General features: G+C 52.7%; 1 protein-coding gene across 4 annotated transcripts in view; it reads right to left on the bottom strand.

Moving 5' to 3' along the window:
- Positions 1-2879: 2879 nt before the first annotated feature.
- The window catches only part of RPH3AL (rabphilin 3A like (without C2 domains)), a 141454-nt gene continuing 129323 nt past the window's right edge, over positions 2880-15010 (bottom strand). For 3 of the 4 annotated variants that reach the window (XR_006603796.1, XR_001178558.2, XR_001178556.2), the window contains 4 exons: positions 7600-7713; positions 7317-7431; positions 5102-5245; positions 2880-4042 (listed from right to left, as the gene is read on the bottom strand). Coding sequence is in view for 1 of the 4 variants with exons in the window: in XM_004746892.3 (XP_004746949.2) it covers positions 4008-4042; positions 5102-5245; positions 7600-7713 (293 nt within the window). In the remaining 3 variants the exon portion in view is untranslated. The remainder of the gene's footprint in view (positions 4043-5101; positions 5246-7316; positions 7432-7599; positions 7714-15010) is intronic. The other variant, XM_004746892.3, reaches the window with a different exon arrangement.

The raw sequence follows: 15010 nt of genomic DNA, 5'->3' as shown, positions 1-15010 counted from the left end.
ACTATGATATAAACATTGTAAAACCATCTATCCATCAATGACGTTAAAACATTACTAACACGTTGAAACCCCTCTGTAGCTGGCCCCCTCTTCTCGAGATGTGCCTTGAGATCTGTTGTTTATCCTTCCTGTGCATTTCTTTATTCTTTCACTGCATAAAATATATGTTAATGTATGTCATTTCACCCCGTTTTAGAATCTCTATATAGATGGTGTCATAAAGTATGTATTTTTCTGCCATCTGTTTCTTTGCTCCTGGTTGCTCGTGAGAGTCATCTGAGAGTACCCACTCATTTCCACCAGGATATTTCATTGTTGGACTACACTGGATCACCGGATCACCGCTTATGTATCTATTCTTCTGTTGACACTACGTAGGTCCTTTCCAATTTTTGGTTAATAAAAAGGTACTGCTCTTGACACTCTGTACGCGTCTCCCGGAGCCCACTTCTGTACTGAAATGGTTCCCATTTCTGTCAGCACACTGGAGTCATGTGTGGTTTACAGAATCCTAATGTCAAGGCTGAGCCCCAAATTGATGAAACTAGAATCTTGGAGAGTGTGGGGGGGGGGGAGGTGGGGATGGTGTCCGGTGTGATGGGCTTCTAAAACTCAATGGGTATTCATATTAGCCCGTGGTGATGACTACTGGTCCGCCTGGGGGCCACCGGCCCACAGGTGTGGTCCTCCAGCCAGCGGCTTGTTAGACGGACACCCTCAGACCCTGGCCCTGGCCCCGTGAACGAGAGTCTGTTTCGGGAGACCTCAGGTGATGGAGAGATCGTCTTCAACACTTTTCAAACTCCCCCCCTTTTTTTGTGTGTGTGTTTCTTGGTTTGAAATGACTATCAGTTGGAAGTTGGGCCTTCTTCATGGGCCTTACCTTTGGGTCGTCCCATTTTCTTGACTTTTTCCTTGTACGCTCACATCTCTTTTTGTGTTTTACTTCCCGGGAGATTCTTCTCTCATCTCCATTCCTTCTAATGCTTTTTTATTTATTGTAAAAATTTATTTATTTTTTAAGATTTTACTTATTTGAGACAAAGAGAGAGACAGAGAGATCACAAGTAGGCAGAGGGTGGGGTGGGGTGGGGGGAGGAAGCAGGCTCCCTGCTGAGCAGAGAGCCCAATGTGGGGCTCGATCCTAGGACCCCAGGATCATGACCTGAGCCGAAGGCAGACGCCCAACTGACTGAGCCAGCCAGGCTCCCCTCTAATGGATTTTTAAATTCTATTATATTTTTAATTTTCAAGAGCCTTGACATTTCCTTTTTATTTCATTTTAACACTTCTTTTTTAAAAAATTACACTCTTGATTTCAGTTCAGGTCAGGATCTCAGGGTTATGAGATCGAGCCCCCGGAATTGGACCCTGGGGTCAGCATGGAGTTGGCTTGAGGATTCTCTTTCCCTTCCCCCCGGCTAGATCTCTCTCTCTCTAAAATAAATAAATAAATAGATCTTTATTAAAAAAAAAAAAAGATTCTCCCTCTCCCCTCTGTCCCTCCCCCCACTTGCTTGCTTGCTGTCTCTCTATAACTAACTAACTTTCTTTTCCTCTTTCATGGGTGAGTACCCTCGGAGGATTGTTCCCTGACCCCTTTCTCCTGAGTATTGGAATCTCTATTTTTGGTTTGTTGGTTTTGGTCAACTCTTGGCACCTCTGCCTGTTCCAGCTGAGGGCCACACAGCCAAGCTACTAGAAACTGTACATGTAGGCAGGGCTTGCATACAAGGGGCCTCATGGGGGTGACTGGGCAGAGAAGGGGAAATGCCAACATTAGGATCTGTCAACCTTTTCAGTTCATTCCCCAGTGACAGGCTGAATAACATCTTGCCTTGGGGGCAGGTAGATGGAGAATAAGCCAGCTGTTAGTGGGGAAGGGGCTGGAGAGTCTCTCCATTAACCACTGCCTCATTCCAGTTTTTGGCTGGGCTTGGGGTCCCCAGTCCCAAATCCTTCTAGTGCACCCTTGGCCAGCAGTAAACCCAGCAGTAAACCTGGGTCTTCTAGGGTCTACCAGGGTCAGGAAAGGGCCATGTGGGCTATGAGAAGGGACCTGGGGATCTAACATCTTCCCAACAATACTATTTTCATACCCTTCCTAACTTTCACCTTAGGGACACCTGGCCTCTCCGAGTTCTGAGAATTCGGCAGATTCTGCAAAGCAAATGGGCTTGTTCATGGCTGGCTTTCTCCCTTGGAGACATTTTGGGGAGCTGGGGAAGCTGACAGTGTATCTTCCATCTCCCAAAATTCCCAGACCTCTCCTCTCTGTTGCCATCCCTCTCCTCTCCTTTATGGCTTTATAATTTATGCCACTTCACTCCTTTAGGTCGTCCTGGTGGAGCTTGGGGGTAAGAAGAAATAAAAATGTGTTCAGTCTTCTCTATTGAACCACAAGTCCCTGTCCATTTTACAAGCATTTTCACATTTGTGCACAGAGGTTCTTACAACTCTGGGGCACCTGGGTGGCTCAGATGTTCAGCATCTGCCTTTAGCTGAGGTTGTGATCCCAGGGCCCTCGGATCGAGTCCCGCATCGGGCTCCCAGCTCAGCGGGGAATCTTTTTCTCCCTCTCCCACTCCCTCTGCTTGTGTTCCCTCTCTCGCTGTGTGTCTCTGTCAAATAAATAAATTAAAGCTTAAAAAAAAGTTCATACAACTCATTTTGATTATTTGTATGTATACTTAAATTTTTTTTTCTAAGCAGAAATGGCCTTGTTTTTCCATTCAACATGAGGGTTGTGAGTTCTACCACACAGAGATCGAGCTCATTCTTTTCACTGCAGGCAACATGCTACATTCTTTTCCAACCAGTTCTCTATTGATGCGTCTCAGAAACACAAGTGACTGTGGTCTTTGGGGCCACACACCGGCTCAATGCAAATTCTAATCTTTATTGTTACAGATTTTGAAGCATAACTTGTCACAGAGAAACAGTATGTCTTTTTACCACCTGCCAGCGGCAAGGGCAAAAAAGCTAACGGTGGGGGCCTGAGAGCCCGGAGAGAAGGCCCTTCGAGGAACAGGCGTACGGGGCAGTGGGAGAGTGGCCGGATGGAGAGATGGGGATACCAACACACACACACACTCTCTCTCTCTCTCTCTCTCTCTCTCAAGCTCTGTCTTCAGGGAAGGGTTTTTCAGAAGCATTTGCTCACCATCTAAATTATTTTTCATGCCCAACCGAAGCCACTGAAGAGGAGTGAATTTTAAAGGCTTAGGGGAGACTTGTCCCCCAGCTGGGGACGCAGCTGAAGACTGCTCTTCAATGAGGGAATTCACCGTATCCCCCAGAGCCCTTCCAGGCTCCACGAGCTGGAGAGAGGCTGAGCAGAACCTGGGGAGGCTGTCAGAGGAGTCCCCAGAAACCCAAGCAAGGGCCAGCATTCGACAGCAGCACCTGAGCCAATCTTGAGCCAAGGAGGGTGCTGCTTCTGCTCCCAGAGCCCTCGGGAGGCGGAAGGGTGGGCAAGCCTCTCACCCAGCACCCTCTAGGACCCACTGCTCATCTCTAGGGTCCAAGCTCAGTTTTGAAGGGTAATGGGTTCTTCTTCCATTAATAGGAGAAAGCCCAGCCCAGTGCCTGCTGCAGTGCATATGGGAGGGCCCCATAAGGCCGGTCTCCAGGCCCTTCCGGCCCACCCCAAGACAAGACCAAACTTAAAATGAATATGGAGGTAGACTGGGGGAGGGTGCAAGGGAAGGGCAATAAATAAAGGTCAGGGCTGAGTGGGGTGGCTGTCGGGGGGGGGGGAGGGAGGAGGGCTCCCAGGGAAGAAGGGGGCAGAAAGGTACTGAGTGGGGGTTAGGAGACTCAGCCCCCAAACACTGGTTGGTTGAGTCGGAGGTCACGTCCAACAGGGCTGTCCAGCTGAGGGCTCCAGACTGCTCACCAGACCCTCCCAGCTCGCTTTCTCTCTCGAATTCCTCCACTGCAAAGTCGGCTCCGTGCACCAAACACGTCTCTGCTGGGGCAGGCAGGCGGGCCCTTCGGAGGTCGTGTCAGCAACGGGGAATTGCCCAGGCAGGCCTTTTGCCTTTAGGGGAGAGGAAAAAAAAGGCCACTATAGGGTGAGCAGAGGTTGGATCCCTCCCCAGCGACAGCCTGAACTTTGGGAATGGTGTGGTAATGCAAAACTTCCCCCAGCTTGTTCCGCAAGCCCTGGGGCCCCTTCTATGCCCTGGGACACACAGATAGCCTTACTGGCTATCTGCTGAAGACCTACTTAGGGGACGCACTCCACGAGAATGTTGCATTTCTCCCATCCACCCCCAGCCCCACGAGGAACACAGCATGGTCCCCACATTAGCAATCATGGAACTGGGTGCAGAGAGATCAAATATTAGATTGAGTCATATCGATGCCAACATCTGACTATTTTTGATCTATAAAGAGGCAATTTCATATGGCTGAATCTGATGGTTTGCCCAGGTTCACGTGTCTGTGGGTGGCACGGCTGGGACTAAAACGTGGCTGATTCCAGACTGTCCTCTGCGGGGGATTTCAGGAGAAGGAGGGGAGAGGGTACACTCCACATACACGGCCCCGGGGCCTCCCTCTCCAGAGACCTGCTCACCTGTAACCTCTCTTAAATGCCCTAGCCTGTAGCTTCTTGGCACCATCGAGGCAGGAGAAAGGGGAGGAGGGAAGACAGGGAGCGGGTGAGAGCTCCCACAAGGCTTGCCAGTGTGTGTGTGGGGGGCTGCTGCCAGCACACACAGCCTGTGGGAGAGTCACTACTGGGCGGGGTGGTGGGGGGTCAGCTGCCAGCTGATGAATGCATGGGCTGCGTGCCCACGGCTCCTGGCCCAGAGGTGCCAAGTCCAGCTGGAGCTTCTTTCTTGAAGGAGACTGGGGGCAGAACCAAGGTCTCTCACACTGCCTGAACCCACTGCATGATGCTCCCAAGTTGCCCGGGTTGGTTCACTGCAGGCAGGAGAGGGGTCTGGCTCACTTCGGATCCCCCCGTGCCCAGCACAACGCTCAATAAACAGAGAATTGCGAACGTCACCTAGCACTGTGGTTTGGGTGGAGGACCATGGGGAAGCAGAAAAGGGAGAGGTGGGTGCGTTAGAAGGAGCAGCCTGGTACTCACCGGGGCTCTTCGGGTCTGGCCAGGGTGAGGTGCCCTGCGGGTCTGCAGAGCTGGTCCCAGTCTCACTGGCCAGACTGCTCTGGCTCCCGGAGAGGGGGCTGGGCCGGCGGGGGGGCCCCATCTTGGGGGACTCCATGCTGCCACCTGCAAGGGACCATGAACTGAGTTGGGGATAATCTCAGCCTGATAAGGAGCTGATCTAAAATCTCAGTTTGGGGGCGTCTGGGTGGCTCAGTTGGTTGAGCGTCTGACTCTTGATCTCAGCTCAGGTCTCAATCTCACAGTCATGAGTTCAAGCCCCATGTTGGGCTCCACACTGAGCGCAGTCTACTTAAAAATAGGTAAAAAAATAAAATCTTCTTGGGGTGCCTGGGTGGCTCAGTGGGATAAAGCCTCTGCCTTTGGCTCAGGTCATGATCCCGGGTCCTGGGATCGAAGCCCCACATCGGGCTCTCTGCTCGACAGGGAGCCTGCTTCCCCCTCTCTCTCTGCCTGCCTCTCTGCCTAGTTGTGATTTCTTTCTGTCAAAAAAATAAAAAATAAAAATAAAAATAACCTTAAAAAAAAATCCTCTCATTTGGAACTGTGCTAGGTGTCTGTGGGATTGTCTGCCCAGAGTCCCTTACCTGCTGCCCCACATGGCTGCCATGTTCTCAGGAGACCCTGCCCTCTGACCAGTACTGGCTGGTCCAGGATATACAAAGGTCACTGCCTAGGCCTTCAGGTGGGTTCAGCAAGGAACAAGTCACCAGCATGAAAACTAGCAATGATGAGTTTTTCCTGCCTTCACTGATTGAGGGGGAAGGGTGTACATATTCACTAACTCAATGGGATTTTTAAAAAAGTTTGTTTGTTTATTTAAGTAGTCTCTACACCAGCATGGGGCTTGAACTTGACCCTGAGATCAGGAGTCACATGTTCTATGGCCTGACCCAGCTGGGTGCTCCCCAGTGTTGGTTTTCGTTATTTTTTTTAGACTCTATTTATTTATTTGAGAGAGAGAGAGAGAGCATGAGCAAGAGAGAGCAAGCACACATGTTGGGAGAGGGGCAGTGGGAGAGCCTGATGCAGAGCATCAGCTGAGCAGAGAGCTGAGCTGAGCAGAGAGCCTGATGCGGGACTCAATCCCCAGACTCTGGGATCATGACCTGAGTGGAGGGAAGGCAGACGCCCAACTGATGAACCCCCCCGGGGCCCCCCAGTGGTGTTATTAATTGCTGCCTTTATTAACTAAGTACTCTTCCCTTATGTATAGCTGTTACCTCGTGGCCAAGCAGAGAGCACAGAGGTGAGGCCTGTACTACTCTGTGCTCCATCTCTTCCTACCTACCACACTCCCTTGGTCATGGCTGAGAGCTGGTATGAGGGAGGGTTCAGTGCTCTGTGGGGGGTGGGGGATGCGGGGGCATATAAAATCTGCCGCAGAAACCAAGGCCGGCAGGTGAGTGTCCTTCATACTCTTCTAAGTTAGACTCTTTAGACTGAGAGGGCTCAGAGATTGTCTAGTCCAGAAGCCAGTGTCGTCTCCTGTGTGGTCTCCACCTACTGGTAATGACCACTTGGAACAGTGTGCTGAGGAGGCTTCTGAGGCCATATCAGGCTCTGTGGGAGAGGCCTGAGATCGACCAGTAATGTCTGCTAGGGGCACTGGAGCGGAAGCGGAAGTGTGCATGCCAGGCATCTGCCGGCTCTGATCCAGCCTGAACTGCCATCCCCATCAGGAATTTCCTCCATATTGGCATTGGCAGATCACCCCACCTTGGTCCCAGGACAACACCCTGAGGCATGTCCTTTCAGTTTGGGACAGTTATTATAAAGCTCTCTGCTTATGCATTAAAATCAGCCTCCCTGAAATGTTTATCAAATACCCCAGTTTTCTACCCTCTGGAGTAATTCTAACTGACCTGGTCCTTTTCCCAGGAAGGCCCTCTGTAGGTTTAAAGGAAAGAAAAGTGTGCCCCCAGGTCTTCTCTGCACTAGCCTCCAGCCTCCATTAACTCTCTTTCATATGACAAGGTCATAGAGGCCAGCTCAGAGAGGTCAAACTCAGAAAACACTTTAGGGACCACATGCTCTGGGAGACAGAGGCCCAAGAGGTAAAGATATGTATTAATCAGGGCCCCACCGTGATTTCACGGCAGAGCCGAGCTAGACCAAGGCACTTTCTACCTGATGTTCACAGCTCTTATCACTCATGAGACAAAAAAAATCTCACCCTGGGGATGCTCGCTGGGAGCCTAGCGGGGATCCAGGTGTGCAGGCAGGTGTGCTAGATCTGCCATCCTCCCTTTGCCTCTGCCGATCCATCTGGGTCTCCTCTATGTCCCGCTCTGCAGAGAAGCTAATGCTTAGCTCCTGGTCATCCCAGCCCCACGCCCCCCTCCTCCCCTGTCAAGAGCAGTTCCGCAGACACCAGCTGGGTGGCCACGAGCTGAGGAAGCAGCCGTGCCATCGGCACGAGGGGCTTCAGGAACAAGCAGTGTCCTTGTTCTGCTTACCTGCTTCTCCGAAGGGCTTGGCACCTGTGGGCTCCCTGACCCCTGTCAGAAGAAGTCTGTCCTCCAGGCTAGAGGTGCTGAGATCTGAGTCACTGTCACTGTCACTGGAAACCACTGGAAAGAACAGACGCCAGCATGAGAGGTTACCCTTCCTGGTCACTACTAGTAGGCACATCAGGCAGAGGGCCTGGGGCAGGCCTCCCTTCTGCCGGGACAAACTGCCATGGAACCTTGGCTGGTCCTTGTGTTTGCGATACAGAAACAGTGGCCTGGGGAGCGGAATGGCAGGGTCCTCCATTCTGTCAGCCAAAGAGGTGAGTGCTGGTGTGAAGAGGCTGGGCCTCAGGCTTACCTCCCTACAGCTGGCCGTCTCCATAGGTGACCCTGTCCCACTGGCAGACTCAGGATCCTCTTGCTCTGGTAGAAGCCGATTATCCCCTTGGGTTGCAGGCACAACTGCTCTGAGACGTGCACCTGGCCACACTCAGGGTGTAAGGCCACGCCCCTCTACCTTGTGCTGAGGCTGTGTTACACGTACAAAATATCCGGTCCTCACCAACCCTTATAGAGCACTCCAGGCACTTGACAGCTGCTAGCTTGCTCAAGCTTCTGGACAACCCCAAACACGGGGCTTGCGGGTGAGGAAGCCAAGGCACTTGCCCAAGGTGCTAAGTGGGAGGGCTGGGGTCACTCTCTGGCAGAATGGCTCTACCCCTCTGATTTTGCTGGGAGAAATGAACTGGGAGCCGGCAGGCCTGGGCACTCGTCCCAGTTCATCCAGGAATGTACAGTGGGGTCTTGTGAACATAAACGGGAGCCGGGCTGGTGGGGCTGGAGTCCCAGGAGAGGGGAGGAGAGGGAGCTCTCCTAGCAAACACCTGCTGCGGTAGAAACCTTCTTTTCTGGACTACATGGCACCACATTTGGCCAGTGGATCAACAGTGGGAGTCATAATACCGGATATATTCATAGATTAAACATTCTATTTTAATTTTAAGCATAGACATGTATACCCATTCACCCATCTTTTGATGGAGGGATTGGGGGCTGCTTTGAGATCGGGCCCACAGGGTCTTCTGTGTCTAAGCTGTGTCTGTATGGTGGTATCTGTTCTCCCCAGGCACGGGGTCTCTACACTGGAGCACAGCTTAGAGACATTAGCAAAGCGGGATGAGTGCAGGATCCTTCTCTGCTTTTCCATTTCTTTCTCCTGCTTTTTACAGTTGTCCTGCCCACACCTGATTCAATAGCTTTTTTAAGCACGTCGCTTCTCTCAAGACTTTCGGAAGTCCTGGTTTTAATGAAACAACTCTGTCTTTTCCTGGCTCTTTCCAGCAGTTTACGTAACGTTTAATTAGGTGATGTCATCCTCATACCAAGTACCACACAGCACAGAAGGTCTGGGGTCATGGGTAAACCACTCTCACGGGGCACTGACTCGGTGGATGGGGTGTGAGTCCATGTGCCTTGCCAGGGAGGGCAACGTGCTGGGTCCAGAAGGAAGGGAAGAGAGGCTGGGCACTCTGCCCCGCACAGTGTCAGCTGCCCAGAGAGCACGACTGCCCAAAAGCTCCGAGCCCCAGAGACCCATGGAGTGGGGTGGGTGACGAGATCGGAAATCAAGTCAGTCCATGCCCAGGGTGGCTGAGAGGCTTCATGTGACGGGTCAGGCTCCCTGTGGAGCCATGTGCAGGGGAAAGCGCTGAGCCAGCGTCAGCATCCTGCAGGAAGGACAGTGGTCAGGCAGGGAAATCCCCTGGGGTACAAGAGCAGCTGCAGGAGGACCCAGGCCATGGAGCTTCTAGGGCCTTCTGGAAAGCCTTTGTGCCTTCAGCAAAGGGAGTCATAGGTCACTGAATCTGGCAACCGGAGGGATGGAGCTGGCCAACCATTCCAGCTCTAGGAGATTCTCTACCCCGTGCGGCCTTGGCAGAGCGTCTGGTACAAAGGTGCTTCGGGAAGCAGTCCTGATGACTGCTTGACTCTTCCATCTCCCCATCCCCACATTCTGCCCGCTTTGCCCACTGAGTGGTTCTCCAACCAGTGGCCTCCTCACCATGGTCGCCTGCTTAGCTCCAAACCTCCGTGTCTCCAGTCCGGACTCCTACATTCGCTTTTCACCGGGGCCCCACCTGTGGGCACCTCTCTTGGCATGGAGGGGAATGCTCCAGCTAACACGAACATCCTAGCCTACCCTTTCATTCTTTAAGATCGTATTTATTTATTAGAAAGAAAGAGACAGAGCATGAGCTGGGGAGCAGCAGCAGAGAGAGAGAAAGACTCCCTGCTGAACAGGGAGCCCAATGCGGGGCTCGATCCCAGGCTCCCGGATCATGACCTAAGCCAAAGGCAGACGCTTAACCACTGAGCCACCCAGGCGCCCCCATCCTGCCCAATCTTACTCAGGCTTCTCTACACAACTGGGTTCTTACCAAACTGCCGGTTAGTACCTCCTCCAGCAACTCACTTCCTACTGCTCAGAATTCCCTGCCCGTGCCTCTTCTCCTGGGTACTTTTTGTTTACTGATTTGTTCTTTTAGTAATCTCCACACCCAACTTTGGGCTCGAACTTACAAGGTCAAGAGTCCCATGCTGTACTGACTGAGCCAGCCAGGCGCCTGTCTCCTCCAGGGAGCCTTCCCTCTCACCTGAGACTGGCTGGCTGAATGCTCTAGGTATTCTGCTACAGCCACTGTCTGCTTTCAGTGTGCATGTGTGTGCATACGTCTGTGTGTGTGTGTGTGTGTGTGTGTGTGTGTGCATGTGCTTCCCCAGCAGACTGCTGGGATCCTGGGGGGCAGGGCCAAAGTGCATTGGTGAATGAGGCTGGCGCACTTCTTGCGCACAGCCTGACCCACGTGGGAGGGACAACAGTGATGCTAACGTGACTGTTCCCAGCTTTTCCTTCCTCTAGCTGCTCAAGGATTTTTTTTCCTTTTCTGCTCTCTTTCCCTCCTGGCCTTCCCCAGAAAAAGAGTTCTGGTTTGGCTTTGAGGGCTTTTGTGATGTAGCCTGGGATTCAGAGGGGCTGGGGGTCCATATGCCCCTTTATAGTATTTGAGAAGTGCAAAGGCCTGATTTATTCTGCAGCTGCTTTGCAGGTTCCAGATGGGGTGTCTTTGATCATGACTCCATCTACAGGACCTCACGGGTGTTGGTTTTGTAAGCATTGACATATTTTTGACTCACTTGGTGACAGATGAGGCATCTGCCCTGGGGGTCCCTGGACAAAGGGAGTGGGAGGTGGGCAGGAGGCTGAGAGCAGCTCCCCGGGTCTCCCTTGGGGCAGCTGCAAAGAAATCCGGGAGGTGGTGTCCTCCCAACAGAAGAGGGACTGGCAGCCTGTTAAGCAGAGGGGAGTCCCTGAGGAGAGCTGGGGTTGATTTCCAAATGGCTTCCCTGAGTCTCTGCTTATGCATAATGTAGTCATTCTTCCTGACTTGGAATGCTCTGTCTCCCCTATGGTCAATAGGGACAGGGGGGACAGGCAGCTCTCCAGTGTTGAAACAAGGCCGGGGTCCTTTTGCGCTACTGTGTAGGTGACCAAGGGAGCAAAACACCAAGAGCTGGACGCTTAACGACTGAGCCACCCAGGTGTCCCCATCCTGCCCAATCTTACTTAGGCTTCTGGAGAAGGAGACGATGGGAGAAGGTGTCTCGGACTCAGGTTTTGGTGGCAAGATCATTTATCCTGCTCCTTCACCCTCCTCCCTGGCCCGTCATCTGCACATGCAGTGTGGGGTCACGCAGGTCCCAGAGTGAGCTTAAATTGCAAGAAGACAGTCTCGTGTTACACCAGGGGAGCAGCTTTTGTTGTGAGGGGTGGGTCTTGTCCCAAGCATCCCAAACTTGGAGGCTAGTTCGGGCACCATGTTGCCTAGTCCCATGTGCCCAGGTTGTTCAAGTTCTATAAACAAATAAGTCCTCCTCAAGCTAGGCAAGTTAGGCGGTTGACTTGTTCTTTGTCTCCTTTTACAGACCCCAAATGGCCATAGCCATGGAAAGGGGAAACAGTTCCAGATGACAGCTGAGCTCACAAAGGTGTCACAGGGCAGGAAACCAGGCAGTCGACAAGACTCATCCCCCTAGGCCATGCCTCCCTGGCTCATTGTGTCTGGAACCCTGAACTGGGGCCAGACCTCAGCTTCGAGGTCTTGGTAGTGCAAACCCAATCCCATTCTAATCCACTGTAATAAACTCTGCTTGAAACAAAGAAACCGAAGGAAGCGAGTAGTGTCCACACCTGGCCTTGGTATTTACTGTCGGTGGGAAAGAAACACACCAAGAAGACACTGCTGAGAATGTACCTGGACAGGACCCAGTGCAAACACTATGTACCCCAACATTCCTCCTGCAGCAGGGGAAGAAGTGTTTCTTCCTCCTCCCCCTCTGACTGTCGCCATAAAACCTAAATCTTGGCTAATCTGCCATTCGATTGCCGATTGCCACCTTTTTCGCCGCATGGCAGCTGTGATCGTAAATCTTCCAGGTCTATTAAAGAAGCTTTTAGGCTCATAAATCTTTTGGCCCTTGCTCTTCCATCCTCAACAAAACACTCTGTGTGTCTGAAGGCTGATTTTTCCCTTCTAATTCCCCCAAGACAGTCTAAGATGGCTTGTTGATGAGTGCTTGTGTTCAGCCCACGCCTGATTTTTCAGATCGAAGATGGGAAAGCACTAGGGACAAGACGGTCCCACTCATCTGCCCAAGGAGGAGGAGGAGTCACAAATGGACTCACCTGGGCTCTGCCAGAGGGCAGGGAGGAAGGAGGGCCTCCCCCACCCCCGCGGCCCTAGACCCAGGACCCTCTGCTGGGGGAGCTGGCATCCCTGAGATTTTCCCATCATGCCCCAGAAGGGCTGCCCCACTCTGCTCAGCTCTCATCCTTAGCAGTGGCTAGCTTCTCTGGGGACAGGCCAGCTTTTTCTTTTTCCCTGGCTCACTCTTGGATGGATTTGCAATTTGACTGTCACCATGGAAACTCAGAGTTTTGGTACATGAAGGTGGGGGGAAGTTTTCCCTTTTGGAAAGTCTTTCCTGACTGCCTCAAAGGACACGTGGAGCAGCTGCTGTCCTGTGAAGACACCTTGCCTGGGATGGTCCAGGCGACAGACAGGATGCTGGCCACTTGACCTCCAAATACTGCACTGGGATTTGGGGGGGGACATAGTTCCTGGCTCTTCTCGGCTACCCCCTCTTTTTGTGGCCCTGGGCATTTCTCAGGGCTTTATCACACACAAAGAGACCAACCTGGACAGCTCTTCAGTCTGAGCCCTAGGATTCAACCTCAGGTCGGCTGTGTTTCTTTGGTGGAGGGCCCCCAGGGTCCCTCTCTGGCTGAGAGGTGGGGAGATGTGACTTCTGGGCCACAACATCCGCCTGCTGGCACAGCAACAGCCCGTGAGCCTGGGAGGCACTAGCGAGCTGCTGCTGTTCCACTTGGAGGCTTCCAAAGCCCCCAGAAATGATGGGAATTAGAGAGGAAGAGAGATATTTTCAGCAAACATTCTGCCAAGGCAAAGCAGATGGTGGAAAATTTTGCATACTAAAACCAAAATAATTTTTTTTAATGTAAAGGGAAGATGAGAAGGCCCCGGGGAATGCATAGACGTCCCCAATTAGCCTTACCCTGCCTACCAGGCTGCAGAGGGCAGCACTGGAACTATCCCCACCGGGACAGGAGAGAAGAAGCTGTATCTCCCACAAAGAGGGCGGGGCCTGCAGCCTGAAATCCCACTGAGGGGCCTCCCAAGTCTGGGGCTCTGTCTGGTGGTCGCAGTGGGGAGGTATGGGGTGGTGAAGGGGCACTGGTTCTGCTGGGTCCTTTTCTGGCTTTCTTGTGAGCATTCACATGGTAACACAGGCGGCATCTGGCACATGGGAGGGGCCTTTTGCTTGAGGGACTCTTCCGGAACTCAACTTCCACACCACCTGCTGCAGGACTGGCCTTACTGTGTTTGGTGCCAGGACCAACCTCACAGGGGTGGACTCACCTTCTCTGGGGGAGGGGGACATGGATTCCTAGGTTGTGCCAGAGAGACGAGATGTTTCAGAGGTCATTTGCAGGCTGGGCTAGGATTTCCTTCTGAGACCTCTGCTCTTTCCTCCCCTCCCAGCGGGCAGGGCACTCCCCAGTCTGCCCTTGCCCTCCGTGCTCTGCTCCCTCAGGAGGCCTCCCCTCAAGGCCAGCCACCTCCTCTGCTGTCTTCCCAATGCAGGCTTTCTGGGTTTCTCTCCAGAGAAACTGTCAGAGGCAGGCACTGTGATGTGAGTGACAGACTTCTAGCTCCCTCCCCACATCCAGGCTTGAGTCCTGGCCCTGCCTTGGACACTCCTGGGCAAAGACCTTCATCTCCCTGAGCTTCAATCTTCTCTGTGAAACAGAGACAAGAGCAACCCCGAGGAAATAAGATCCAGTAGGACAAAAGGCACTGCAAGTTCAACAAGCTATGCAGGCCTGTAAATATTTTTAAAAATTCAATTCCAGTTCATCCCCCCAGAAGCCCAGCTAAATTGTGCCTCTATTGAAAAGTGTCTTCGGCCCTGGGGGAAGGGGAAATGGGAGACAGGCCCTTCCTCACTCTCCCCATGACTGCTGGAGCAGCTCTCCAGGCCCCTCAGACACTGCCCGGCATTGCATTTCTTTTCCTATGAATGACTGTCTTGATTCCCCCAACTGTACCAGGAACCGCTTGAGGTCAGGGCCCCGTCTCAAAATCCGCATCTGCCTCCTTTCCTCGGCCCCCAGCACTGAGCTTTGGGTCAAGCAGACACGCAGGAAATACCGGCCCGCTTCCTGGAAAAACCTCCCCAGGAGAGGATGCAGCAGTGAATAGAGACAGTAGGACTGGCTGGTGGTCAGCAAGGTGGTGACGAGCCAGCTCCGGTTCCAGAAGGGGTGGACCCAGCAGGCGCCTCCTCACAGCCTCCTCCCTCTTGAAGGACACTCAGGTGGGCCAAGCCAGGCTGCTGGTGGCCTCAGCCTGAGCCAAGGACAGACAGATTGGGGGGGAGCGGTCAGAGGCTGGTTGTTGCAAACATGGGGTGGGTAGGCCCTGGGCAGGAGATGATGGGGGGCGAGCCTGAGGCACTGTTCACACACAGTCTGCTCTTCTTTCAAATCCAAGTCCAGGGGCACCTGGGTGGCTCAGTGGGCTAAAGCCTCTGCCTTTGGCTCGGATCATGATCTCAGGGTCCTGGGATCGAGCCCCATATAAGGCTCTCTGCTCAGGAGGGAGCCTGCTTCCTCCTCTCTCTCTGCCTGCCTCTCCGCCTACTTGTGATCTCTGCCTGTCAAATAAATAAATAAAATATTAAAAAAAAAAAAAAACAAAAAACCCCCATCAAATCCAAGTCCGGGGGAACCTGTCCTCATAGGGATGGATCCTGGGAAGCCAGAGAGGGACAGAGC

Source organism: Mustela putorius, unplaced genomic scaffold (assembly GCF_011764305.1).
Source record: "Mustela putorius furo isolate JIRA1106 unplaced genomic scaffold, ASM1176430v1.1 tig00003962_pilon_pilon_pilon, whole genome shotgun sequence".
Lineage (NCBI taxonomy): Eukaryota > Metazoa > Chordata > Mammalia > Carnivora > Mustelidae > Mustela > Mustela putorius.
The sequence above is the reverse complement of the archived record's forward strand: the minus strand, read 5'-3'. Positions and strand labels throughout refer to the sequence as shown.